This window comes from Rattus rattus, chromosome 2 (assembly GCF_011064425.1).
Source record: "Rattus rattus isolate New Zealand chromosome 2, Rrattus_CSIRO_v1, whole genome shotgun sequence".
Lineage (NCBI taxonomy): Eukaryota > Metazoa > Chordata > Mammalia > Rodentia > Muridae > Rattus > Rattus rattus.
In genome coordinates, this window is record NC_046155.1 from 136,034,194 (window position 1) to 136,062,014 (window position 27,821).

The 27,821-nt window shown below is 47.8% G+C and overlaps 1 protein-coding gene across 1 annotated transcript; it reads left to right on the forward strand.

The window, feature by feature from the left end:
- The first annotated feature begins 808 nt into the window (after positions 1-808).
- On the forward strand, positions 809-27,504 carry Fan1 (FANCD2 and FANCI associated nuclease 1). Its single transcript, XM_032893471.1, has 14 exons — positions 809-972; positions 1,153-2,632; positions 3,250-3,390; positions 5,621-5,822; positions 7,746-7,979; positions 10,267-10,398; positions 11,611-11,719; positions 12,896-13,015; positions 17,677-17,841; positions 18,494-18,644; positions 22,210-22,313; positions 22,806-23,000; positions 23,542-23,670; positions 25,946-27,504. Exons 2-14 carry the CDS (start codon positions 1,387-1,389, stop codon positions 26,081-26,083), a joined length of 3,066 nt encoding a protein of 1,021 aa, XP_032749362.1. The 5' UTR covers positions 809-972; positions 1,153-1,386; the 3' UTR covers positions 26,084-27,504.
- Positions 27,505-27,821: the final 317 nt, after the last annotated feature.

The window sequence follows — 27,821 nt, forward strand, 5'->3', positions numbered from 1 at the left end:
GTTGGTATGTGTTTTTGAAAGAGTCATACTACGCAGCCCCAGGACACCTACCTAGACCAGGCTGGCCTGCCACCCAAGTGCTGGCATTAAAGGTGTGTAACACCACATCCAGCCACTTTCCCAAGGTTTATTCAAAATAGGATTTATCCTTTTCCTCTGAATAAAGTTTTGAGTAATCCTATGGTCTCCCTACACTTAAAGGTGTTAGTTTTAGTAGTGATATGATTATTCATAGTCCTAAGAATTTGTATTTTTGTGGAAAATTTAACAATTTGCTATATCAGACTCTTGTATGGACACCTTGTTAGGAACTACATTTTAAGTCCAATACGATTAGTTTTTTACCTTTAACGTACATTAATCAGTGACCATTTAATGTCATTATTGACCTGATTTTATTTGGTTTTTCTATTATTTTCTCTTTGTTTCTCTAACTTTCTCTGGTCATTCTTTCTTTCTTTCTTTCTTTCTTTTCTTTTCTTTTTTTTTCTTCTTCTTCTTCTTCTTCTTTTTTTTTTTTTCCGGAGCTGGGGGCCGGAACCCAGGGCCTTGCGCTTGCTAGGCAAGCGCTCTACCACTGAGCTAAATCCCCAACCCCTGGTCATTCTTTCTTAATCAAGTCAAATTAATCATACTATGTTATTTATGTGTACTACTTGTAAAGCTCTTGAGGTAGTAGAGTACAATCACGTCACTGCTTGCATAGTCTATCTACACCCTCCAGTTCTCCATTGGTCTGCCCTCTGCTCGATCACTCTGGCCTCCACTAGCTGAGCCTTGGAGCGGAGTCGCGGGGATCGGCTGGGGATGCCTGTAGCTCGGTGCTCGGGCTCGTGGGGCCGCGCAGAGCAGCTGCCCGCCTTGTGGCCCTTTGAGAGCAACTGAGCCGGTTCCGCTGCAGTGAGTTCCGGAGAGTCTGAGCGAGTCAGCGTCCTCTTTTTAAGACGAACGGTTCTTAGAAAGGTCCTGAAAGTAAGTGCAGCTTGGTCCTTCCGGAGCGAGGGACACCGAGCCTGCGCGGAGCTGCAGGACCGCTCCGAACTGTATCCAGTTCAGGGTTCTCATTCCAGAAGTTGCCATTCCACGGTCCAGTTGTCGCTTAATCCAGTTAATGCATAAAAATATTTTTAACTCATGTATTTTATTTTGTAGGGAGAAGTTGAACGAATAACGACATCAAATGTTGTTCCACTTTTATTAGTTAACGGCGAGCGTAAAAGCAAACCTTTAGGATCCTTCACCCAGGGTGGCCGCTGTATTAACTGATGAGGAGGTGGCAGGATCCTTCTTGTTAATTCAAGCCAAGTGAATGAAAGTAAAACATTTCGGTCCTTCACCTGAGATTACCTGATTTTGTTCTCGGGTCGCCTACTTTTTCTAATAGTCATGATGTCACAAAAGAGCTCACCTGCTCAAAAAAGACCCTGTAGAAGCTTATCTACCGGCAAAACTACGAAAAGCCAGTCTCATTCCATTACCTCGTATTTTAACAGTGCACCACCTGCTAAACTTGCATGTTCAATTTGTCATAAAATGGTGCCCAGGTATGACTTAATCCGGCACCTTGATGAGTCTTGTGCTAACAATGGTGAAATCGTTCAAAATGAGCCTGCTCAGGCTGGTTTAATTAACCCAACTGTGCCTACATCGGATTTACCCAGTACTCCTTTAGAAGATATGACACCTCAGAAATTATCACCACCAAAGAGACGTTTAATCTCTGCCCAGTGTGGTTCAAAACTGGGCATGCGACAGCAGACCAGTCCCTACTTTAAAGAAGCCTTGGTGTGCAAAAATCAAAATGAGCTTCCAAATCAGAGTGTGGAAATTAGGTCTTTGGGAAGTCTGTCATCAAAACTGTCCAGAAGGTACGTAAAAGCTAAAAAATCACTCTCTAAGAACGAGGGACTAGCCAGTCATTGCCCACCGACTTCTCTGTCCCCACCTGGCACCAGCCTGGTTGATAACTGTCCAGAGATGGAAAACAAAGATGAGATTTTGAACAGTTCCCAGAAGGAAAACATTTATTCGTGTGCACCTCTAGAGGAAGAGACCGATTCAGAACAGAAGGTAAAGAGCAGTAAAAGGATGGCAGATGAAAGTCAGAAAGCTTCCGGTGGGGAGCCGGCCCTCACGCCTGCATCCCCAGAGCATGCCCCCATATTACTGTCCTCAGACTTAACTCTTGTCAATAACACAGATTCCTCTTCGGGAGACGCTCTCCAACAAGAAGATGCCGGAAGGATAGGTGTAGGGGTTGATGAACAGCTTGCGGCATGCAGCCATGAAGAAGTACAAATGACTGTTGATGCTGAGGTGGGAACGCTGGTGTCAGGGGAGGCGGAATCAAATAGTCCTGCTGACAACGATGATGATGATGATGCGTCTACATGGACTAAGAACCCAGAGCTTAGGGAAGCTGGCAGTGCCTTAAAGAGACAAGGGGCTTGCAGTCCACTGGAGCAGGGCACCAGTTGTATTCCCAGTGTGACAGCTCAACCCCAACCGAGTCACCCGTACTACCTGAGGAGCTTCCTGGTGGTTCTGCAGGCCATCCTTGAGAACGAAGAGGACATGAAGCTCTTCGATGACCAGGAGAAGGGCGTTATAGCTAAGTTTTACCAGCTGTCAGGTATCTTCAGCTTTCTTACCTGATTTGTGTGTGATGCAAAGGGCAGGAGTCTAATGACCATGAGGAGTCACTAGTGGTAGGAGTATTGTGGACAGGCTCTGTGTCGTGTCGAGGATAGGCCTGTTAAAAACGAATTCTTGTGCCTGGTGATGTCTGCTATGCAAACAGTACTTCAGTTATAATGGCAGTAGCTTTCCTTTCTTTTCCTTTTGTGTCTAGACATGATTTCTTTTTATAGACCTGGCTGTCCTGGAACTCACTCTGTAGACCAGGCTGGCCCTCAAACTAAGAGATCCAGCTGTCTTTGCCCACCAGCTGGCCAATGTGTATATTTCTAATAATTTGTATTTACTGGGAGCTGGAGAAATGGCTCAGTGGTTAAGAGCACTGACTGCTCTTCCAGAGGTCCTGAGTTCAGTTCCCAGCAACCATCTGTAATGGATCATAGGCCCTCCTCTGGTGTGTCTGAGGACAGCAACAGTGTACTCGCTTGCATAGAAATAAATAATTCTTTAAAAAAAATACATATTACCTCATATCTAAAAGAAAACGGAATAAATATTCATGTTAGAAGAAAGCTAATAAATGTTTTGCTTCTTTTCTCAACCTTGTTGCAGCCAGTGGTCAGAAGTTGTATGTGAGGCTCTTCCAACGTAAATTAACCTGGATTAAAGTGAGTAAACTGGAGTATGAAGAGATTGCCTCGGACTTAACCCCTGTGGTTGAAGAATTGAAGGACTTAGGCTTTCTACAGACAGGTACAACCGGTTAGAGGGAGGACCTGAGAGGGAAATGGGATTTAAGAAATGGCTTTCAGGGTGGATGATGGCACATGCCTTTAATCCCAGCACTCAAAGGCAGAGGCTGCTGGATCTCTGAGTTCAAGGTCTGTAGATCCCTGGTCTATAGAGTGAGTCTCAGGACAGCCAGGATGGCACAGAGAAATCCTGTCTCAAAAAATAGGTTCACTTCCAGTGGACTAAGGGAATGCTGGTGTGGCATCACCTGGTTAGTGTCTACTAAATAGTGACTGCTTTACAAAAGATCTGGATGCTGTTAACTTAGGACAATGGGTTATCTTGTGACTCAGGGCCCTCGGGTGCTTGGGTGATAGCTGAGAGGGCCATGAAGGGTGGACTGCCATTGCTTTCCTGGTGCAAATTTAATCACCTGGAGATGGGATGTGACAACATTCTTCTTGAGCTTTCACCTTACAGTGAGCACTTGATCCATCTTGCTCAAACTCATCATCTCTGACAAAATAAAGCCAGCTGGAGTGAAACAGTGTTCCTCTCACAAACATCTGTCCCCACCATGCCCATACATGCCACCTCTGCATGTGGATTGCCCATAGAATTTAATTAGAGTTTGGTTAGAGCTGTTTGAACACTAAAGAATCTGCCTTCTCTTGTGGTACTCTGAATTATCCTGTATAGTATGGGGTACACTTGGGCCTAGGGAGAATGAGGGGTGTGCACCCAAGGTGGACACTTTTGACAAAATAAATAGTCGCATCGGGTGGCTTCGACTGGAAGAGTTTATAGTGGGAACAGAAGGTAAAGATGTTGGGGTGATTGCCAGGTAGGGTTGGATGGGGTACGGGCAGAGCATGCTGGGTGAACAGGTGGAGGTGTGGCACCTGTTTGGCTTGAGTGGTCCGCAGTATTTTTCATTCCTCCATGGAAGCTGATCTTTGCTTGCTCCTGACTTGTAAGATGCAGTGCATATAGATTAACATGTCTGACAGAGGGCCGCTCCCTTTGACTTGGGGGGACTTTCCTCTAGACCTGAACAAAGCCAGGGCCCTGACGGTTCACCATGGATGCTTCATGGCTGAGCCTCTGCCTCTTGCTGCCACAGTGCGGCCCTCTGTGGTCTTTGTCATGGTGAATGCATTCCTATTGCAGAACCGTGGACTTTCTTTTCTGCATGGGATAGTGTGTATAGTGTAACCACATCACATTTGATCGTCAGAAGACGGCAGCGTGACTATCCTGTGTAAAGTAGCCACCCTCCCTGGCAGGCTTGGTTGGCCTCAAACAATTTGTTTTTCTTTAAAAAAAAAAAAAAAAAAAAGAAAGAAAAAAGAAAAAGGCTTGCTTTTACTTACGCGTCGCTGTGTAGCTGTGTTTGTCTTCACTTGAGTGCTTGACAGGACAGTACAGGTGAGAGGCATCAGGTCACTGGCAGCTGGAATTAGACCACTGTGCTGCTGGGAACCGATTCTGGGTCCTCTGGGAGAACAGCATATGCCCCTAACTATTGAGCCATCTCTCCAGCGCCTAGCTCTGTTTTTCTTTATCACCTTTTACTGCCTGGCATGAGTAATTATGTGGTAGGAGATGAACTCCCTTTGGTCAAGGACCTGGCTTATCGCAGTGACACACGGCCGGGTCTGCTTTGGCCCAGTGCACTCACCCTGGGGTGCACCACAGCAGGATGCTGGAGGACTGAGCCCGTGTAAGGCTCCCCAGTCTGCAACATCTGAAGGCAGAGGGCGGAGTGGAGGAGAACTGAGGGCCACTTCACCCTGTGAGCTACTTTGGAGAGACCCCTCACGTAGATACAGATAAGGAAGACGGAAGATGTATCCCAGTGAGCTTTGTTCATAGTCTGTTGTCTGTAGTAGGGTTGGTTGGTTTGTTTTTGTTGAGGCAGGGTTTCTTTGTGTAGCCCTCGCTGTTCTGGAACTGACTCCAAACCAGGCTGGCCTCCAGCTCCGAGATCCACCTGCCTCTTCCTCCTGAGTGTTGGGATTAAAGGCGTGAGCCACCACCCTGCTGCTGACTATAGTCTTCAATGGAAAGAGTTTGATGAACACTTGATGAGCTGCATCCTTTTAGAAAACTTACTACAATTTCTATAGTAAAGTTTCTTTTTATTTGCATCTAGCGAATTCTATTCCTACCCCGAGTAAATAATGCTAGGTAATGGTAAATCCTATGAAACTACTTTTAACTTGCCTTTGGTTGTCGTTAACTGTCGCAGAATCTGAGTTGCAAGAACTCTCCGATGTACTTGAACTCCTTTCTGCTCCTGAGCTGAAAGCCCTGGCCAAAACCTTCCACTTGGTGAGTCCCGGTGGGCAGAAGCAGCAGCTGGTAGACGCCTTCCTCAAACTGGCCAGACAGCGCTCAGTCTACACTTGGGGCAAGACTCAGCCTGGAATCAGAGCGGTGATTTTAAAAAGGTCTGTGTTCATTGTACCGATAAGCACATTAACTCGATAGCCTAGAGAACGTAACTTTCAGACTGTGGCTGACTGTGGCAGCTGTGTTGGGATTGACAATGGGAAGTCTTCACTCTCCTGTCCTCAGTGCTTTATCAGTGCTTTCTCCAAAACCCTGTGTAAGACTGTGCTGATTTCTAGAAGCAAGGAAAAAAATCAGTACACTGCAGGGGTCCACGAGTCACCCCATAAACCCCACAAACACCGATCTCAGTCAGACAGGGAGAGATTATTGATCAAACACCTTAATACTGATCGGATCAGGGACATAGCTCAGAATTATCTCAGGCTACAATGACTAACATTTTTCTCTGTCAGTTTATAAAGGGGAGGAAAAAAAACCCACAAAACCCTCAGTGAGCTCATATGCAAGTGCAGGAAGTGCTGCCCAGTGGGCTGCCTCTGATTCAAGCCATTTAGACATAACAGTTCCTACTGACCTTTAATTTGATGGGTCCTACATAAAGCTTTGTGGAATTTCTTACGATTAGCAAATCTCAAAACATGACAGGATTTGTGATCGGCATGACCTCGCTCCGAGTTAAGTTATTTTTCTGTATCAGTGACCGGTAGGCATGCTGCAGCAGCAATGTGAAATAGCTGGCAGGCGTGGAACAAGAAGGCTACAGCTGTGCTGCCGGGGTTGGGGGCAATAAAGTAAAAGCCCGTATTGGTGCATGTTCATAACCTGTTATCTAAGATGGGCCACAGAAGAGGACATCCCATAGCTGTAACTCCTGTTCTTATGGACTTTGGGGCAAGCTGTCAGCCATACTTTTAATTTAGTAAGCTTTGTATTGGAATGTTGCAAACCAGGCTTAATACACATCTTTTTTTTTTTTTTTTTTTTTTAAGTTTTACCCAGAACTCTGGTGGTTTCTTTAATCTTTAAAAAGCACTTTAGGGAAGGCCATAAAAACCTGTGGAGTTCTTTTACCATGAAGGCTATAAGATCAAAGTATATCTACATTAGCATGGGGCCCATTATTCCAGAGCAGCGGAGGATAAAATGAGATACTTCTATATTTCATATATTATAGATGACTCCAGTTTAATAAATCATCTGTAATAAGTATAGCCCAGTGGTCAAGCACTTGACTAGTGTGTGAAAGACCCCAGCCAGATCCAATCCCTAGTACCAGAAAAAAAAGTATATTTACCTAGAAAAGTATTAAGTCTTTATCAGATAAAAGAGCCCATCTCTAAGGACCTAACTTTGATCCCTAGGACCTGTGCGGTAGAAGGAGAGAACCAACTTTGACCTCTACACATGTGTGGCATGTGGGTGTCCACACATGTGTGTGCACATACCCACAAATAGAGAAATACATGCACTTTTTTTTCTAAGAAGGCCTATTGTAGAGGCTGCTGGGGAGCTTGGGGTCTTAGAATTCTCTGAGTCGATTTTGGTATTACAATAATGGACACCATGAGAAGGTAAATGAGTGCCTCAAGGGAAAGGGTCTGTTGTTTATGGGGCTGAGGACCAATCCCAGGGGTTCCTAGTCTTCAGATGGTCATTCAGATCAATAAATGAGAATTGCTAATATCAGAGGCAGTAAGTTCTTTTATGAGTTTTCCCTGGTGTTATGAGTGTTCATGCCCATGGTAAACTCTACATAATGTGTGGCTAGGGGAGAAAGCACCATTACGAGTAAAACCATTTGGAGGTAAACATTTATTTTTTTTCCATGTCCCTAAGTAAGTCTCTGAGCTCTGAAAAGGCTAGGTTAATACTCCACTGTCACAGCAGGGAGTGCTAAATGCTGCATGTTTAGAACAATGACTGACATTTCTCTTTGTTTTAAGTGAGAACAGTTTGTAAAATCTCGTATTCAAATGCTCAAAAGCTAGAGAGGTGACTGCGTGTTGTATGTATTTTAGAGCTAAAGGCTTGGCTGGCCCGTCCCTTCGAGTCTGTAAAGGCCCTAGGGCTGTGTTTTGCCGCCTCCTGCTTCTGTTCTCGTTGACTGATTCCATGGAAGACGAAGAAGCTGCGTGTGGGGGTCAAGGTCAGCTGTCTACTGTGCTATTGGTCAATCTGGGCCGAATGGAGTTTCCTCAGTACAGCATCAGCCGGAAGACCCAGATCTTCAGGGACAGAGAGGATCTTATCAGGTGGGGACATGATAAGTTTCAGTCCACAGTGCATCCACACAGTAAACTCACAACCAAGGACATAAACCGCCCACCTAGGTAAGATAACTCTGCCTACAGAAATCCATCCCAGCTACCTTGGCAATTCCAGACCACCCGGATCTGGGTCATCTTTCTCCATCTCCATCTCGATTCTCCTTCCTTCTCCTTCTCTCCTGCCTTATTTTTTTACTGTCCAATCATGGCCTTGACCTAACTGGTGCCAGCCCTCACCTGCATATTGACATCAGCCTACACTGTTCTCCTGGTATTGGGAGGCAACTGAAGGGGATGTTCCATGTTTTTACCCAGAGCAGCCTATGGAGCTCAAGTGGGAGGCGGGCAGGAGAGCGGAGGGAAGGCTGGTTTGACTTCAGTGGAGGTGTAGGTGACAATAATGGCGACATTTGGATAGGTGGTAGTGGAGACAGTTGAGTATATCAGAGATAGTTCGGCAACAGAGACGACTTGATTATTATTAGATGTAAGGGGGCAGGTGAGTGAAGTGGAAACTTAAGGGTTCTGTGGAGAGTCAGTTGTGTTGGATGGTGATTTGCTGGGGCAAGCACGTGAAGGGATGTTTTCTGAAGCGGATGGAGGTGAAAGGCTAAGGTAGACTCGTGAGGGAATGTGTCCCTGAAGCCCAGGTGAAAGGACGGTCTGCTAAAGCAAGCACGTGAAGGGACATGTGATGAAGGAGTGTCCTGGAGACTGATGATGACACGCATGTATTGGTCTGCTGTACAGTGCGTAGTTGAGCTCATTTGTTGGGACTCATAGGGAGAAGCCCACCAAGAAGCTTCAGGTGCTGTGCTGGGGTTTCTTGCTGCTTCCGCAGACTTGGGCTGATGGGCAGAGTGATGTCAGCTGAGACAGACACACATGCTGAGGCCAGACACATGCTAAGGCAGCACTCTTGGAGGACACACGCGTCTGGAGGGAGTATAGAAAGGACTGGACAGATGATGGCAGAGGCTGAACTTGGCTTGCTTTCGTAGCTAGACGCTTGTTGGTCTGGTAAAGTGCGGTGGGCTTGGTTCAGGTGGGAGTTGGATCAGTTGTGATACTGAATGTGAAGAGGCTACTCCTGCCGTGGTGATGGTTTGAGGTGGGTAGGGTATGCTACCTGCCAACCCCAGCTTCCAGACGCTTTCTCCTGCTCTTCCTCCTCCTCCTCCTCCTCCCCCTTATTTATTTGTTTGTTTGTTTATTTATTTGAGAAGGGTCTCTTGTAGCCTAGGCTACCCTTGAGCTATCTGTATGCTGGAGGATGACCTTGAAGTTCTGAATCTTTTGTTTTGCTGTGAGCCAACAGAAGTGAGGCATGCGTCTCTGGGATTGACCCAGGGCTTTGTGTGTGGCAGGCACCGGCGCTATCTGTCACTGGGCTACAGCACCTGGCCGTGTTTATCTGTTTTCTTACCGACCTTGGAATCTAGTAGGCTGTCCTAAATAACTGGGTCTGTGGGTTGGTGAGCAAGCTTGATGTCTGGGTGCAAGGCGTTTTCTTGTTAATATGCGTTTTTGTGTTTACTGGTATTGCATGCTGTTCTCCAAAGTACAGTGGACAGGCTCTCAGTGTTTCAGAGTCTGTCAGTCACGTCTTTGATTTCCACATATAAGGAAGTAATGAAACACATCACATTTCTTCCACTAAATAGTTAATAAAATTTCGGCATTGCTTTCTCCCCGAAGCGTTCTCAATTTGGAAGTACACTGCCATTCTATGGGCCTGGGGAGTATCTCTATGGCACCTCTGACAACATTGCTTACTGTGTAAACTGCCGTCTTGCTATTCCGAATTCAGTTAGGCATTTGCTTGGTGGCTCTCACCTTGATGAGTGGGTGAATGTAAGGACCCAGGAGTACTGATTCAGTCACTATGGAGTTTATATAATGGGGCCAGCTTTGTAATCCTACAGTGTAAATGCTTCTGTCTTCCAAGTAGGACAGACTGAATCAGTTCACAGCCATTGAGCAGAGGGGAGAACTCTATTAGCTTATTGCTAGGATGCAACCTAAATATACCTTACACTTTGTGTTTTGCATTGTTTAACTTCTGAGACAGGATCTGGCTGGCCTTAGCTAGCCTGGAAATCACTGTAGAAGTAGAACCCAGAGATCCACTTGCTTCTGCTTCTGCGAGCCCCACTGTGCCCTGCACGTCCCTCGCATGCTTTTATCCTTCTTAGATAAGCCCAGTGGCCAGGATGTGGGGACTGTTACGGAAGTACTCCTCCACTAAAGACCTGGGTGGCATTCTTTTTAGATACGCAGCCGCCGCGCACATGCTGAGTGACATCTCAGCTGCCATGGCCAGTGGGAACTGGGAAGAAGCTAAGGAGCTTTCTCAGATTGCAAAGAGGGACTGGGACCAACTGAAAAGCCACCCTTCCCTGAGGTGGGTGTTTGTTTGTTTGTTGTTGTTGTTGTTGTTGTTTTGCTTTCCTGTGATGGTGGTGGGACCCATAGCTAGAGCTCAGAGCTTAGAGGAAGTTGGAAGGACAGAAGAAGGTAATGGGGGGAGACTATGAGGGAGGAAGTTAAGCTCTGTGTGTGTGTGTGTGTGTGTGTGTGTGTGTGTGTGTGTGTGTATGAAATAGTCAATAAATTAAAAATATTAAAAGCAAAACCAAAAACCAACGAGAAGGCCTGAGGAAGGCAGACAGTGTCAGCTTCTGACCCCCTTGTACACATGCGTCTGCACACACTTGAACACAAACATCACATAGCCTCCCTCCACTGGCTAGTTTTATGTCAACCTGACACAAGCTGTGGTCATCTGAGAAGAGGGCATCTGAATTGGGAAAACACCTCCACAAGGTCAGGCTCTTGGCAAGCCTGCAGGACCTTTTCTTGGTTAGCGATGATGGGGAGGGCCCAGCCCATTGTGCGTGGGGCCATCCCTGGACTGGTGGTTCTGGGATCTTTAAGAAAGCAGCTGAGCAAGCCAGTAAGCAGCACCCCTCCCTGGCCCCTGCATCAGCTCCTGCCTCCGGGTCCCTGCCCTGCTTGAGTTCCTGTCCTGACTTCTTTCAGTGAAGAACAGTGATGTGGAAATGTAAGCCAAACAAAAGCTTTTCTCCCCAAGTTGCTTTTCTTTCCTCCTTGTAACACTGAGACACTGCCCGAAACCAGAAGTGAATATGCCTAATGTTCACCCTGGTTACAGTGCTGGCCTGTATTAGAATATCATGCACTTTCTGTGTGTTTATATGTCAGTTACAAAACGAGCTTAATTTTAAGTAGTCAGGGCAGCATATACAGAAAGGTCAGCAGTAGAATGTATTTTAAGAATAATGTTTAAAGAAGGTAAAACTCACCATTTGCTGCAGGTCTTAGGAAATTTGAAGACTTGTCCGGGTTTGTGGCTGAGGTTTAAATGCTGACCTCTGTGTTAAATCCTATTAGGTATATATACTCTTCCCACCTCCCCGAGCATCCTGGGGCAGGGGCTGGGCTGTGACGGTCTAATTTCATTGTGCAGAAAATGGAACACACAGCCCAAAGTGTTGAAATGTATCACTTTAAAGTTAGAAATTCCACATTTTGTCATGTCTCACAGTTCGTATGTGCCCAGTTATTAAACCACTGGCGTTTGTTTTCCTTTCAGATACCACGAGGCCTTGCCACTCTTTCTGCGCTGTTTTACTGTCGGGTGGATCTACACAAGGATTTCCTCTCGGACTGTTGAAGTACTAGAGAGACTTCACATGTATGAGGTCAGAGCACCCTCCTCCACCCTTCACGGAGAGGACTTCGGTACACACGGGAGTGGAAACCTCTCGGGCTCTCGGTCTTCTCACTCTTGCATCAGCACACATGATCTGACGAAAGCAGCCCTTGTTTTGTTCACTTGTAACTTGATGAGTCTGCATACTGGGAAGGCTGTGGGTCACGAACAGAGCCTGGGAGGAGCCCGTTCAGGTTACCCGAGTCTTGGAGCTTGGTGTAAGACCCGGCAGTTACCCTATATCTTGTGGGTAAAACTCTCGCACCCCCTTGTCATCTGTGTATTGCCGAGATAATTCATAGACAGTACACAACAATATAGATAATATTAAATTTATTTGGTGACATCCTTAGATTAAGACATTGGTTAAGATTGGGCCTTAGACTTAGCTCTCTTGAATCCCAGGAAGATCCATGGACAAGATGTCACATCTGTCATTCTGAAGCTTTTAAAGCTCCATTTCACAAAGGATGTGTTATAGTTGACAAGATTTAAAGGTAAAGCAAAGTTGAAAACTAAGTAAGTTAATTCAACATGGTTCACTTACCTTAAAAAAGATTCCCTTTGAAATTGTTAGGTGGCTTTGTTGGGCACCCTGCTGGGACAGTGTGTCGGAGGGCTCCATGACCATGGTTTCGTTGTTTTTATAAACTCTGGAAGACAGGAGCAGTCCCTGGGCAGTGTTTGCTTTATTAGTTGTGTCGATGTTTCTGACTCACAGCCAGATCCCAGACTGAAGGACTTTTCTCCCTTCCTGTGTCCCTTTCCATCTGTCCGTCCTGACAGCATGCTGAAGTTTGAGAATCTCAGAGGGGCTAGGGCCTGCTGACTTCCCAGCGTGTCAGGGTGTGACAGCACCAGCCGGTGTTTAGGTGCCTGTGCTCAGCAAGGGCCCTGGGTGGCCCTGGCTGCCAGAGGTGACCTGGAGAAGACCAGCACAGGCTCACAGACCCTGAGGGCTTAGCACCACTACGCAGGGACCTGGAGTCAAGTACAGATGCTCAGGCAGCTGTGGTCGTGCAGGAGAAGACCTCAGACTGCCGCCAGTCGGGCCTGGTCCGTGGCCTTCATCGCAGGTGGACCTTGGCAACCCTGTGGCCGTCTGACTATAGTTAGAACCTGTGTTCCAGCATCTGACAACCTTTCTTTTCATCTTTGCTTGTAGGAAGCTGTCAAGGAACTTGAAAACCTCCTGGCTCAGAAAGTCTATTGTCCTGACAGCAGAGGCCGCTGGTGGGACCGCCTGGCTCTTAACCTGCACCAGCACCTGAAGCGTCAGGAAGAGGTACTCAGCAGCAGGCCCAGGCCGCTTTAATTTGGTTTTAATAGGGACCTCCAAGTACTTCAGCGGGCATGGAGCTGAAGGCATATCCAAACACACACTCTGCCACCGAGCCACCGTAGCCTAGGAAAGAGCCTGTCTTTAATTCACTTGTTTGTTTGTTGATGGGGCACAGGTTCACTGTGTCTGTCTGTCCATCTGTCCGTCGGTCCGTCCATCTGTCTGTCTGTCTGTTGGTGGGGACAGTTCTGGCTGTCCTGGAACTCACTATGTATACTAGGCTGGCTCAAGGGCTCAGGGTCTACCTGCCTCTCCTCTGCTTCCCCGTTGCTGATGTCATGGCCTGCGCCATGCCCGCCATCTTTTTCTTTAATTAGTATGTAATTGCACCACTTCCCCTTTCCTTCTCCTTTCCCGTTAATTTCTGTGTTAATGCTATCATCAAAGAAGTAGTTTATGGCTCTGAGAAAATAGTAAAAAGTATGACTTTTATTAATAGTGATGTATTTCTATGTAATACATGGAAAAGTTACTCCAGATAAAACAAAAGCCTTTAAATATTTAGTTTTTATAAAAACTTTAGAAACCACTAACAAATGTGATAGTCAAATAAAAAACTTAATAAATGAAAAGAAACTTCTAAATATAATTAGAAGATAGTTTTCCTTTGGTTAACATTCTTTGATTTCTTCCAGCCCCATCCCCCACCCCAAGATAGCAGGGCTGGTTCTAACACTGGCATTAAATAATGTCTGCTCTGCCTGGAAGAGGAAAGCGGTTGATAGTGGGCTCCAAGAAGTGGAATCAAGGAGAGAGAGGGTCCGGTGTGTGTCAGCTGTCTGCAGGTTCATAGTCACATACTCCTTCTGTCTCTCAGTCTCTGTCTCTCCCCGTCTGCCCCTCCCCATCTCTGCCCCTACACTCTGTCCTGGAGACGCTCTGTCCTGGAGACTGTGGCTTTACGTACTTGTTGCTTAGAGCTTCTAGTTAGAAAGGCTGATGGGAGTCGTCTCTCTTATCTTAGTGCAGGTGCCTGAAGAGTATCTCTCTGCTTCTGCAGGGCATTTCCCCACCTTTGAACAGGCCACCTTCTCTGGCAGGCCCCAGGGACATTGGGGACTTGAAATAGATTTTGTCACTTCTGTGGCTGGGCAGGGTGGGGCCTTTGAGGCTGCTGCCTCTGAGCCAGGCTGGTAACAGTGTCTCTTTGTGTGGGTTCCCTCCCCGCCTGTCTCCACTCCAGCCTGTGTTTGAACTGAATGGAAGGGACTGTGTCTCACAGAGAGTTTGTTTTTCCAGTGGTACATTTAGTGAATCAGGGGGATTAAGGGCTGGAAAAAATCGCCCATGGCATGTGGAAGTATGATGTAGTATTTTTTTTACTGCTTTCTACTAAAACGGTGCCTTGTTACCTCAGGTGCCCACGAAAAGCCAGCGGAAGCTGTTTTCTGTCCTGGAGGTGGGCATGGTGCCTCTTCCTCCTGCTGCATGCTGAGGCTTAAATAGCAAGGTGGGGCGCTTGCTGGCCCAGCCCAGCCTGGCAAGGAGAGCACATGTGTCTGTGCGACCTCGAGTCTTTCACTGGCCAAAGACGTTACTCAGTCCCCCTTGTTCAAGTTCTGCGAACACTGCTGTTGTCACGGGGCCGGGCAGGCTGGTGAGCTCACTTTTCAGCGATGCTAAGAAAGTTCTAGTTCCTTTAGCCTTTTCCCAATACTCAGTGCCATTCACACAGCCCTTGTCCTGTCCCCGAATCCTCCATCTTCTGTGACTTACGTCTATCTACAGGACACATGCTGCAGGGAGAGACGCACCCCTGGGACCCGGGGCCACATGGCCACCCTTCTCCAGGGACAGCGTGCTCTGCAGGGTCCTGCTCCCCCTTCTTGACTCCTTTAGACTCCTCAGCTCCTCAAGGCTTGAGGTTCCATTCATTCCTCGGGTTTTGGTTTTGGTTCATTTTTAAAATTTTCTTTAAATTTTTAAATTATATTTAGTATGTGCTTGCATATGCATGTGCACATATATGGGTGAGAGATGAACTTGTGGGGAGTCATTTCTCTCCTCCCATCTTTTAGATCCTGGGATTAACTTCAAGTTTTCAGGGTTGGCTGCAGCGGGCTTACCTACTGAGCCATCCTGCCAGTTTTGCATTTTTGTTTTAGTTTTTAACTTTTCTGTCAGGATAGAAGATGTGCAAAGTTTGCCCTTTCAGCCACTTTAGCTACGATTCTGTGGTATGCATTATGTACATTATTGTACCCCGTTTAATTATTTGTGCAACGAGAAGTCTGTGGTCATTGCCCATTCGTACCCTTCCCTTTTGGGAGTCACAGGCTTCCCGCTTGCCTCACTGTTTCTGGAGTAGAGTTGTACTTAGTCTCTCTGTCTCTTTTACTCTGTGTGTGTGTGTGTGTGTGTGTGTGTGTGTGTGTGTGTGTGTGTGTGTGTGTGTGTGAGTGTGTGCTATATCTGTGCATATGCATTATCTGTGTTGCTATGTGTGTAGTTGTATCTCTGTGTATTTATTTGTGTGTATGTGTGTATCTATGTATGTATATCTGCGCATATGTATGTGAAAATCTGTGTGTATCTCTGTGTGTGTCTGTGTATGAATTTGGCCAAATCTCTTGCAGTACCATTGGCCCCTGATTTGGAGATGGAGGTGATGACGATGTAGGAGATTGTGGGGATGATCATGATGATCATGCTGAAGGGGATAAGGATGATGGTGAAGTGGGGGGAGAGAGGAGGAGCAAGGAAATGCCGAACACTGATGGAGTCTAAGCCTTAATGTTTTTCTTGTTAATTTTCTCCAGTCAGGAGGAGTAAAAGTTCTCCCCTATTCTGCTCAGTTGCCTTGTTTTAAGGTCTCTCAATACCATGGCTCTCCACCTACACAGGGAAACACAACTTAAGCAAAATGCCATGGGAACAGAATCCCCACTTGTCTATTCTGAATTCATCCGTGTCCTTTCTTGCCTCATCACAAACTATGTGGGACCCACAGCATTGCTGTGCCTCTGGGAAAACCTGCTCCCTTGCCTGGCCAGAGGCTAGCGGGTGCTTGGCCCCTTGGCAGCTCGACATAGAAGTGCAGCTTTCCCACCTTCTGTGCTCAGAGACTACACCGTGTCTGTGTGAATGTGAACAGTGCTTACCAACATACATCTATTTCCTCACACTTCATAAGAAGGGAAAAGTTAAGTGTCCGAAGGTCAGCAACGCGGGATTTGGGGTGTCGGCTATGTTAGGAGTGTTTTGACTACAGTTTCTCTTCAGCTTGTATAATTGTGGTGTTTAATAGACAGTGCACTTCAAGATGACACTCAAACTCCTCTTGTAGATTTATTTCATATGTGTGAGTGCTTTGCCTGAATGTATGCACGCACCATGTGAGTGCCTGGTACCCATGGAGGTCTGAAGAGGGCATTGGATCTCCTGGAACTGGAGTTAAGGGTGGCTGCAAACCATCATGGTGCTGGGAACTCAGTCTTGCTGGGTCCTCTACAAGAACACTTAAGTGCTCTTAACTACTCTCCAACCCTCTGAGGTGACACCTTTAAAGTAAAATTCTCTCCTAATGACGGCTGGAGCCCTGCCACTCAATGCAAGACATCAACAGAACCTGTGTAGTTGTATTTGAAGTCAACTTTCCTTGTGATTCTTAAAGTTTATGGGTGCTTTGCATTTGTGTCTGTGGACTACATGCATGCAAGGCCTAAGAAGGCCAGAAGAGGGCATCAGATTTCCTGGAACTAGAGTTACAGACAGTTGTGTGTCACTATGTAGTCACTGGCAGTTGAAACTGAGACCTGGAAATGCAGCCGGTGCCCTTCTTCAGCCGACTCTCCAAATCACTGTCATTTTGTTTATTTTAAATTTTTTTCCCACTTTGGGGACAAAAGATGATGCTCAATTTTCTAAGTTAAAAATGAACACATTGCTTTGTTAAACTGAATGTGTACACAAAGGGAAACAGACAGAGGCCAAGAGGCCCCAGAACCACACAGTTCTGGGCACAGTGTGGCCCTGCCCATGGTGGACTAGCCTTGTCTCAGCTCCAGCCTCTCCTGCAGGGTGGTCGGACAAGTTGTCAGGACCATGTGCAATCTTGTCTCTTTTCTGGCCAGCCCCAGGGCCTCAGCCTTTTCTTCCAGCGTGAGACACATGGAAGAAATGTTAGTTTCTTGGGGCCCACTGTCTCAGTATTCTGATAGAGGAAGGGAAGGGCACAAGTGTCTCACACAGTGTCTTCCTGTAGCTGGCCATGGTGCCGCACACCTCCCAGCCCCAGGGAGGCAGAGGCAGGCGGTTCTCTATGAGTTCAAGGCCAGCCTGATCTACAAATCAAGTTCCAGTACAACTGGGACTACACAGAGAAACCGGTCTCAAAACTAAACAAACCAAAATCAAACAAGAATGTCTTCACTCCTGCCGGGTGGTTCTCTTCTGGCCACTCCTCTGGCCACATGAATAATGGCTGGTCATTGTTAGGCCATCACTAAGAGACCTAAGGAGGTAGCCTAAGGAAGTAGCCTGGGTTTCTCCAGGCACTGTTTACCCAGTAGAGAAAATAGAATAATTAGTCTCCAGTAAACTAAATCGAAGGCTGCTGCCTTCAGGACTTTGGGGATCCTGACATGTGATCTGTTAATTGCCAGGCAATTCGGTGCATCAAGGAAGGCCTGGCAGATCCACAAGTGAGGACAGGACACCGACTTTCTCTTTATCAGCGAGCTGTGCGCCTTCGAGAGTCTCCGAGCTGTAAAAAGTACAGGCATCTCTTCAGCCAGCTGCCAGAAGTCGCTGTGGGAGACGTTAAGCATGTAGGTGTCCTTTGGGTGCTTTGGTGTTTGTTGTGGGTTAGACCCAGGCATCCAGTTCTCTGCTGCGCTGTCAATTTAAACCCCAGATTCTTCTGTGTGCCTCCCTAACCCCGAATCGTTTCAATATGGAGCTTCCTCTTGGCCTCAGAATGGTCTGATTCTCATTCGGGACAGTGGTGTCACCATTGTGTCCACTTCATCTTAATGCCCTCTTCTCTGCTATATCTGGGCTAACCCCATATGGCCACACCAGGGCTGGGCGACAGAGCTTCTGGGTGAGAATGTGAACATCCACTGCTTTTGCCTGCTTCTCTTGGGGCTGGGGTCATAGATGCGCTACAAAGGCTGGGACAGTCACACCCTTCAGAGTGTGCCAGTGTGGGTCACAAACCATTCACTTCTGCTCTGCAAGAGTAGGCAGGTCTATCCCCAGGCTGCTGCACGCACGTTTCCAGGGGCTAATTGAATGGGTTTGTTTTATTTCTGGTTTTGAGAGAAAGTCTCACTGTGTAGCCTTAGCTGGCCTAGAACTTACTATATAGACAGGCTAACCTCAAACTCAGAGAAATCCACCTGCCTCTGCCTCCTGAGTGCTAGGACTGAAGGTATGCGCCACCATGCCCGATTTTGATGCTTTTTGCTACTATTCTAGGTGACTATCACAGGCCGGCTGTGCCCACAGCATGGGATGGGCAAGTCTGTGTTTGTCATTGAGGGTGGAGACCCCACCAACCCCACCACAATCCTGTGTTCTGTGGAGGAACTGGCGCTGGATTATTACAGGCAGAGTGGCTTTGACCAAGGTAAGCTGAGCAGTGTTTCCTGCATCCCAGCCAGTCAGCATGTGGGGGAAGCGTGTTGCAGGGTGGCTCATCCTCTCTGACCTCAGTAGCAGCCACAGCTGGCCAGGGGTGTGCGGAAAAGAACCGGGTTGTTCGTTAGGGGCTCCTTGTTGTTTAGCCAGTCCTGCTACCTGCTGGCTGTGCGATGGCTCTCTGTGCTGGGATGATTGCGGGAAGTAGCCTTTGCTACCAGAGGCTTGTGGTGGGGAGAGCTGGGGAGAGAGGACAGGTTTGTGCTGTAAGAGGCTGCCTGGCAATGAAACTGTCCTTGAGGGCCAGGACCAAAGCATCTGAGGAGCACACACATCTTAGTAGGCACACAGTAAGGTCGTAGGTGTGAGGAGCTTGGGAGGAATTCTGTAGCTTCTGAGAACACAAGTGTCAGAGCCTCGTGGTCTTGGCAGCTGCCGCAGGGTAGAGGAGCGATGCTGGAGGGCCTGCTGGCTTGCTCATCAGTGGGAGTGTCCAGTGAGAAGCTCATCAGTGGGAGTGTCCAGTGACAGGCTCATCGGTGGGAGTGTCCAGTGAGATGCTCATCAGTGGGAGTGTCCAGTGAGAAAGTGCTGGAGCGTGCTGACCGGTGCAGAATCGAGAGAGTCCCTAAGTGACTGGCTATGACAACAGCTGCACGGCCACCACAGGACTTGGACCCTGAGTCCTTTGGCCACAGTGCCCCTCACAGTCTCTTGTCCTCCTGCTATGCTGCCCTTAGGGTGCTTCAGTTTGTGATACGCATGCAGCCCCAGAGGGTAGGTCTGCCCCTGAGCACTCCTCCACATTCCTGACTTGGTTGTCCCTAGACCTTCTGGGCCAGGCTGTCAGCTGGTTAAGGAGTTAGCTCTCCTCTTGGAATCTCATGGCCTACGTATAGGAGGCTCTCGCAGGGCCCATGGCTGCCATGATGCCGCCCAGGACTTGGGGGCTAGTGAGCCTACGAGTGTCGAGGTTGGGCCTGCAGGGCACAGAGCTGAATGTCCATGCAGTCGCCCATCATGACAGCTGCTGCGGCTTTCCCTGTCAGAGTGGGGGCCCTGCTGCATTGCAGGGGTAAAGAGGCTTTTGCTTTAAATAGTGAATTTCTTATGTCAGTTGGCAATTCCTTGAGTTTGTACATTTTCCGATACCTGTTTTCTCCCCGTTTTGGGCTTTCTTCACAGTTTGTGAAGAGAGTATACTATAAGTAATTCTCTAGCTACAGCCCAGAGAAAAGTGGAGGCTTGAGCACACGCCTTATAACTGGGAAATCACAAGTCCCCCGGTGCCCCGTCCCAGGCACCTTTGTGAAATGGAGTAAGGAGGATATAAGTCAACCCTGGAGGAAATAGAGCAGAAGCTCCCTGTCAGGTACCAGAGACAAGGAACAGGGTGGGCCGGTTATCTTGCTTGGTCTCCCTGTGTATCCCTGGCTGGCCTGTGTCGGTCAGGCTGACCTCAGACACACAGAGATCCACCTGCCTGTCTCCTGAGTGATGGGATTAAAGGCATATGCCCCCATGCCTGCTTGCTTTTTCTTTTTAGGACGGCTAGTGTTGTGAGAAGGTAGAGAAGAGTTTGCTGGCCACAGACCCCCTCCCCTTCTTTCATCTTTCTCCTCCCTCCTGCCTCTCGCCCTGGGTCTAATTAGCCAGTCCGTGGTGTCCACTCGTGGTACTTGCTAAGCAGCTCTCATGGGTCTGCCCTGGGGACAGCCAACTCCTGTCCTTGTGCTCGATGCCTGTGCTCCAGGGTTATTGGTGTGAAGCTACCCCAGTGTCATCAGATGGTGGCATTTTGTGGGGGTCTTGGTTAGTTGGGCTGTGAAGATAGAATTTTGCGGAATCAGGTTTCTTCCCACTGAGTGTTAAGATAAATTTGCTCACGGCTGGCTTTCCTGCTCGTAGGGAAGTTGTTGCTCTAGGGGAGAACCACCAACACGGCTGAAAACTGTGAGATGCAGTGAGACTGAGAAGCTTAGAGATCACAGAGCAGAATGGAAATCCCAGTCCCTAGATGATGTCGCAGGAGACCTGTCAACTGCCCCGTCTCCTGGCTAGAGGGATGCACACAGAACAACGTTTCCAGTTTATCCAGGAGCCTGAAATTCAGCAGGAAATTCTTTTTCCAGAACATAAAATATTTCCACATAAGATGTTTTAAATTTATATTACATTCTAATATATCGGAAAATTGATGTGACTTGCTGCTGGGTTTTATTGTAGAGGGATTTATGTAGAGGAAATTTCAAACCCTCCAGGGGAAGCTATGTCTGAATGAGGCAGGAGGATTACTCCAAAAATGACTGCAGTCAGAATTCAGAGCACAGCGGCGGCCAGGAATGAGTCTGACCTCCATGTCAGTGATGGAGTGACATTCACACAGGCACAGAAACCCGGAAGTCAGGTCCTTTCTTCCCAGCAAGCCAGAGCCTGGATTCCTGACGTGATGCTCCTGGTAGCTGGAGGGCTTGTTTCAGCCGCTGAGCGAGCCCTGTTCACTCTGTCCTTTTGTACCATGGACATAGGCCAGAGGGACAGGAGCCAGAACTGGGAGGGAACAAACAAAGCCCTGCACGGCTCTGGAGGTCAGGATAGAAAAATACAGCACAGGCTACAGCCACCGTCTCCCGGTGGACAGAAAGACCGCGTGCTAGAAGCCTGAGCACTTGACCCACGTTGCTTTCTCCTCTGTGCCCACTGGGAGCTTTATTGCCCGTGTGAGCAGGATAGGAAGGGAGAGCGATGACCACATAGTGTCGTCCTTTGCTGGGGTGTTGGCGGCTGTGCAGAGACACTCAGCTTAGAGAGAGGAGCTTGGTAAATCAGTACCTGGGGGACACAGGTCTGAAGTCTGTGCCAAGATTTCATCTCTCCAGAGCCTGCTGCTGACTCGCAGTGGCCCTAGGACTCAGTGAGGATGTCTCCCAGTGATCGTGTCTGCAGCATGAGGAGGGCACTAGAACAGGGTGGTCTTTACAGATGACGGTTTCTGTACAGGCCTTGCATATCGGGAACACTGAAATAACCTCATCAGGCCAAATCGGCTTAATGAGTGGGTGAGCCCAGTGATGGAAGGAGCGTTGGTAAATCTGAGGTTACGGGGCTGCCCTGAATGTCTGGCCTGTTGTCATTCGCTGTAGGGGGATCATTTCTTACAGGTTGCAGGAGGCCTGCACCAGGGCCTGGGCCAGAGCCTGCTTATGAATTTTGCACACAGCCTCGTTTGCCCACTCAGTTAGAACCTCCAGAGGCCATGTATGAAGTCTGCGTTGCTAAAGCAAACTCTCCCCTAGGCTGTCCACCACCATTGAGAACCACTGCTCTGTGACTGTCCAATGCCCATGTGAAGTTTGCCCCTCAAATGAAACTTCTGTGCACAAAGAATATCATGTGACGAGAGGGCTGGAAATAGCATGAAAATGGCATGACTCTTAAAATCAACCGTACCCTCGGTTCCTTCCCTAAAAAAGAAAAACGTACATTACGTCGTCACGATATTCTTAACAACCAGATAAAACGAGTCTCTTTCTCTTCATGTGACATTGCTGTAGGGATTCACGGAGAAGGGTCCACCTTCAGCACCCTGTGTGGCCTCCTGCTGTGGGATATCATCTTCATGGATGGAATACCAGATGTCTTCAGAAATGCCTACCAGGTAACCAGCTCACGCCACCACACCAAGGCCTGTCCTGTGCATGCCTGTGCTTCACGCCTTCCTCTGCACCAGGGTCTCAAGCCAGCAGCCTGGGTCTTGGTGATCCTTGGGCTCTACCCTCAGTAGTGCTAACTGCATAGGAAAAGGACCTTTTACTTTTAAATGGGAACTCGCAGATTTTAACCCCAAGTCTAGTTTCCCTTCAACGTCACTCTTTGACTTTAGTACCGAGCACCCTCAGCTCAAGGGCTCTCACACAGTCCTGCTAGCACCAGCTGCAGCTCAAGCAATCCCACTCCGAGCAAACGAACACTAAAAACCCAGAATAAGATTGCTTGAATCTGATAATTTTAACTCACCTCTCCTGAGGGAAAAAAAAAATGTGTCAACCAATTGGCTGGCTCTCAGGTCTCATAGGACTCCAGCATCCCTTGTTTAAATGCCCTCCCCAGGTGTTAGGTGTTAGGAAAGTTTCCTTTCTCTTCCACACAGGCCTCCCCCCTGGATTTGCTCACAGACAGCTTCTTCTCAAGCAGGGAGCAGGCCCTGGAAGCCAGGCTGCAGCTGATCCACAGCGCCCCTGCTGAGAGCCTGCGGGCCTGGGTGACTGAAGCATGGCAGGCCCAGCAAGGCAGGGCGGCTTCTCTGGTCAGCTGGGATCGCTTCACTTCCCTTCAGCAAGCTCAGGTAATGCTTTCCCGCCATTTCCCATCTGGTCCGTCATCCCTTCACAGTGCTGCCTGTGTTCTGGCAGTTGTATCAGAATGCGCATGTGTGTTTGTGTGTGTGTATCTATGTGTGTCTGTGTGTGTCTGTGTGTTAGTGATAGACACGTGAAGACACTCAGAAAGCCCCAGCTTGATGCCTTTCCCACAGTTTCCCTTCCTTTTGCCTGTCTTGTGGCTGCAGCGGGGAGGGTAACTGCTGTGCCCTGCAGCTGCTGACTAAGGCTTCCTCACTCCTCAGTCCTGACTCATGCTCCCTCTTCTTCAGATGTGTCAGAGGATGCCCACATCAGGCAGAGGTTTGTAACTGACCATGACCAGCTCTTTCCTAGATTTTGCCTACGGGGTTCAGCCAGGCACTCTGGAGCACGGTCCAGCAGCAGAGCTCCTTCTGGTGATCCTGGAGCCATTGTTGAATTGTGCTGGTGTTCTCTGATGGTCATGCAAGCCCATCTTGGGGTCTCTGTCCTCAAGGTGGATAACTCCTTTTGTATTGTGTTTAGGACCTCGTCTCCTGCCTCGGGGGTCCTGTCCTCAGCGGTGTGTGCAGGCGCCTGGCTGCTGACTTTCGGCACTGCCGAGGAGGCCTCCCTGATTTGGTGGTGTGGAATTCTCAGAGCCACCATTGCAAGGTCAGTAGAAAACACCATTTGTAATCTCATCAGCAACTATGTCACAGTTCACGTGCTGGGCATTTTCTTCCTGGCTTTTGAAAGGATTGAATCCCTCCCTCGGTAACCACTAGACTGAGGGCTGGGGTTCTCAGAAGCTTCTCTGAGGAGCTGGGATGTAAGCAAGACAGGCAGTCTCATGCCAGTACACCATTCTGTGGTAGAACAAGTCACCATCTGCAAGGCACACTGAAGCAGGGCTTTGCACAGTATGTGGGCCCTCAGGAGTCTATAGGAACCACATACCCTTGTGCCCATGGCCTTCACCGATGGTTTTATCACACACTGCATATGCGCCCTTACTCTCTCAGTCTCTCCTGTACAGCACCCCCCTTCCCTCTCTTCCTCGCCACTCTCCCCTGCTTTCTGACTCAGATTTCATCCTAGTCTGATAAATCTTTTTCTTTTCATAGGATCTTTTGATGACCCGACATTTTAAAGTTTGATTAAATTCAGTGGTCTTTAGTGGATCATACCTTTGGTGTGAGATATCTGATCTGAAACCAGAAAGAGGTTCTCTTGTGTTTTGTTCTAAAAGTTCTACATTTACGTTTTGTGTTTATTTTGTGATCTGTCTGTCTTTTCTATCTGCTCTGGGGTGTGGGTTAAAATAACTTTGCTGGGGAGTAGCTGACTGCTCACTTCCATTAGTGCCGTCTCTGCTGAGAATATTTTTGTTTCTCATAGAACTCCAGGGTTATGGAGTAAAGAGCTGAATTTTTATATTCTCCGGCCTGGGCCTCTGTTTCTCCCTTAGTGTTTAGCTACAAAAGTTGCTTAACTTCATGGCTCCTTTAGAGCTGAAATGTTTGCCCATTCCACTCTGCCAGCCCTACACGCTCGGGCATACAGTCCCCATGAATGCCAAGTTGCCCGAACTGGCTTTGTTTCTGGTGTCAGACCGAATCTGACTCCATGACCTTGAAAGAATGACCTCCTTGCCTAGGGCCACTTACTCTCGTTTATGTAAGCTTCTAGGTCAGAGGCGAGGGCTTGCACTCAGCAGCTCCCTGTGGACCCAGAATAAGGGAGATGGGTTATTCTACATCCTGAATCTTCTTGGAGCACTTGCTGCCCTTCAGTCGCACTACCCCTCACACAGCCTGGAGATCCATATCCACCCGACTCCAAGCACTGGGATACCAAGTGTGCACCACAATGCCTCGCTTTCTTCATGGGCTCTGGGGATCAAAATCAAGTTGTTAGGCTTGCATGGCAGACACTTTACTGACTAAAGTATTTCCCTAGCCAAGCAGCCTATAATTGAGTCTCATGTGTGTGTATATGTGTTGCGGGGGAGGGGTGCTCACATGTATGACTGTGGGTATATATGTGCTCAGATGAGTGTGCCTATGGAGGCTTGAGGTTGACACTGGGTTTCTTCCTCAATGCCTTTCCACCATGTGTCTCTTCACTGAACCAAGAGCACACCGATTTAGCTTGTCTAGGTAGCCAGCCTGCTCTGGGAACCCCATCGTGACCTCCAGCATGTTAGCATCACAGGATGACTGCCACCCCTCTGGTCCCGAGTTCTGTAAGAAAGCAGGCTGAGCAAGCCATGAGAGCAGTCTAGTGAGCAGCACCCCTCCATGGCCTCTGCATCAGTTTCTGTCTCCAGATCCTGCCTTGGGTTCCTGCTCAGTGGGTACATGGTTGCCACCAAGCCTAACAACCTGAGTTAAATTGCCAGACTCTGGTAACTCCCTACCTGCAGTCTTTTTAAAACACCCAGAAAAGAAACAGTTTGGCCGTACAGTAAATGAGAAAGTGTACCTCTGAATGAGATTAGCGGAACCCTGAGTCATAAGAAACAATGCATGTGAGAGACAGAGAGACGGGTCTTCAGCAAATGCATATGTGGTCGTGGGTGGGAATAAGACTGGAGGGAATGAAGCCTTGGGACAGTCTGGCAGGGACCAGGTCCTTCTTTTGCATTGCAATATGAAGTTTATGTTCAGATGCAAACATAACAAATTGGGAGGTTAAAGTAGGGAGCAGCAACCCAGTGTGCACCTTAAAAGCACTTCAGTTGCTAGTACTCGGTTTCCTTAAGAACTGTCTGGTTACCACAGAATAATTTGCCCGGGAATGTCTTAGTTCCATGTCTATTTGTTGTAAATGTGCACAGTGCTGTAGACTGACCCATCTACATAGGCAACAGTTTAAGCGACTATAGCTCATTGGGTCCCTTTCTGTAACAGTAAGATGTTGATGAGTCTGAAAACTTCTCTTGCAGCTGGTGGAAGTTAAAGGCCCCAGTGATCGCCTGTCATGTAAGCAGATGATCTGGCTGGATGAACTACAAAAGCTGGGGGCAGACGTAGAAGTATGCCATGTGGTTGCAGTTGGTGCTAAGAGCAAAGGTCTTGGCTGAAAGATGTCACACAGGGGACATCTGGCCATCTACTGGGACAAGATCTTCAAGTGGATAAAAATGTCACACTGAGGACATCTGGCCATCTACTGGGATAAGACCTTCAGTCGGATAAAAATGTCACACAGGGGACATCTGGCCATCCACTGGGACAAGATTGTCAAGAGGATAAAGCTGTTTGCACTGTCTCCACTTTGGCTTGCCCGACACCTGAGATGGGCGGGTGGACTGTTGAAAATGTAGAAGTCTGCATGGGCGTTGTAGGAGCTGACTGCTTCCATGTTGTTAAGCTTTTAAAAAAGCCAGAGGGAAAATGAACATGGTGGACTTTAGTTGACACTTGAGCTTCTCTACTAAATGCATTGGTAGTGCAACCCTTGAACTGGGGTTGTCTCATGGTTATCCAAGAAGGGCAGGGCCCGTAGGAAGTTTGATTTCCTTAGGGGGAAAAGTAAGAACAACCAAAACCAAATTCCTTATTTAAAGGGAGGAAGGATCCAGAGTATTTCAGGTGAGGTATCACAATCCGTATCCAGCTTCGAGCTTTTGGATTATGTGTGATTAAAAACCTGTGCCAAGATGTTAGAAAAAAATGCCCTCCTGAGGTATTCTGACTTGGTCAAAAATGCCCTCCTGAGGTATTCTGACTTGGTCAAAAGTTGGTCTGGAGCCTCACTCTGCTCTCAACTGACTGTGAGATGGTTTACCTCATTAAAAAAAAAGAAAAGCGAAATATCCCATTCTTGAAAGTGAAGTCCGCTCTGTACTGACCGTGCTTCCTCCTGCTCACCTCGCTGAGCCCAGTCCCAGCGCTCACATCAAGACCTGTGCTCTGCCGGGCATGTGCCAAGGAGCTGCCTATCAGGTTACTTCATGAGCTGACTGGCTCCCGAGTGCCAGGTATAGAAGTTTAAAAGCCAGAGAGGTAATATGTGACTGTGGCTCCCATGGTCACTAGGAAGCTTTGGGGGAGGACGGGAATGTAGAAATTACAGTACAGTTACTACAGGATGGAGAAGGGGAGGCCTTCATTTAGAGAGTGAAAATGTTTCTGCTAGTCAAAGCACATTATGTAGCTGGGAGTGGTGGCTCACACCTGTAATCCCAGCATTTGAGAGGCTGAGGCAGGAGGATTACCTTGAGTTTAAGGTCAGACCAGGCTACAAATGAGACTGTCTCAAAAAAAGGAAAAGAAGCTCATGAGTGCTCTGGCCACTCTGCACTGTGGAACAAGCAGATGATAAACACTCGGGTTCATGTGTTGGGGAGGCACAGGCCCTGGTTCCCAGGCCTAGTGAAGCCTGAGACCCACACAGTAGGGAACAGACTCCGAAATTGACCTCTGAACTTCACCCGTGTGCCACAGTATACACATGCTCATCTACACACAATAAATAAAAACGTGTTTAAGACATTAACAACACTCAGTGGGCTTTGTTTAAATTTGTGTGATGGCTGGAGGTGGGCATTGCAATAATTCTATTGGCAGGTGTGAAAGAAATAGCCACTCTGACTCCCAAAACTGATCTCGGCGGCGGTGGGGGTGAAACAAATTATTTCAAGTGAGGAAGGACCCGGAATATTTCAGTTGAAGTGTCAGAAATAGTTTTCAACAGCAAATGTATGTATGTATGTATGTATGTATGTATGTATATATGTATGTATATATGTATGTATATATGTATGTATATATGTATGTATATATGTATGTATATATGTATGTATATATTTTATATAT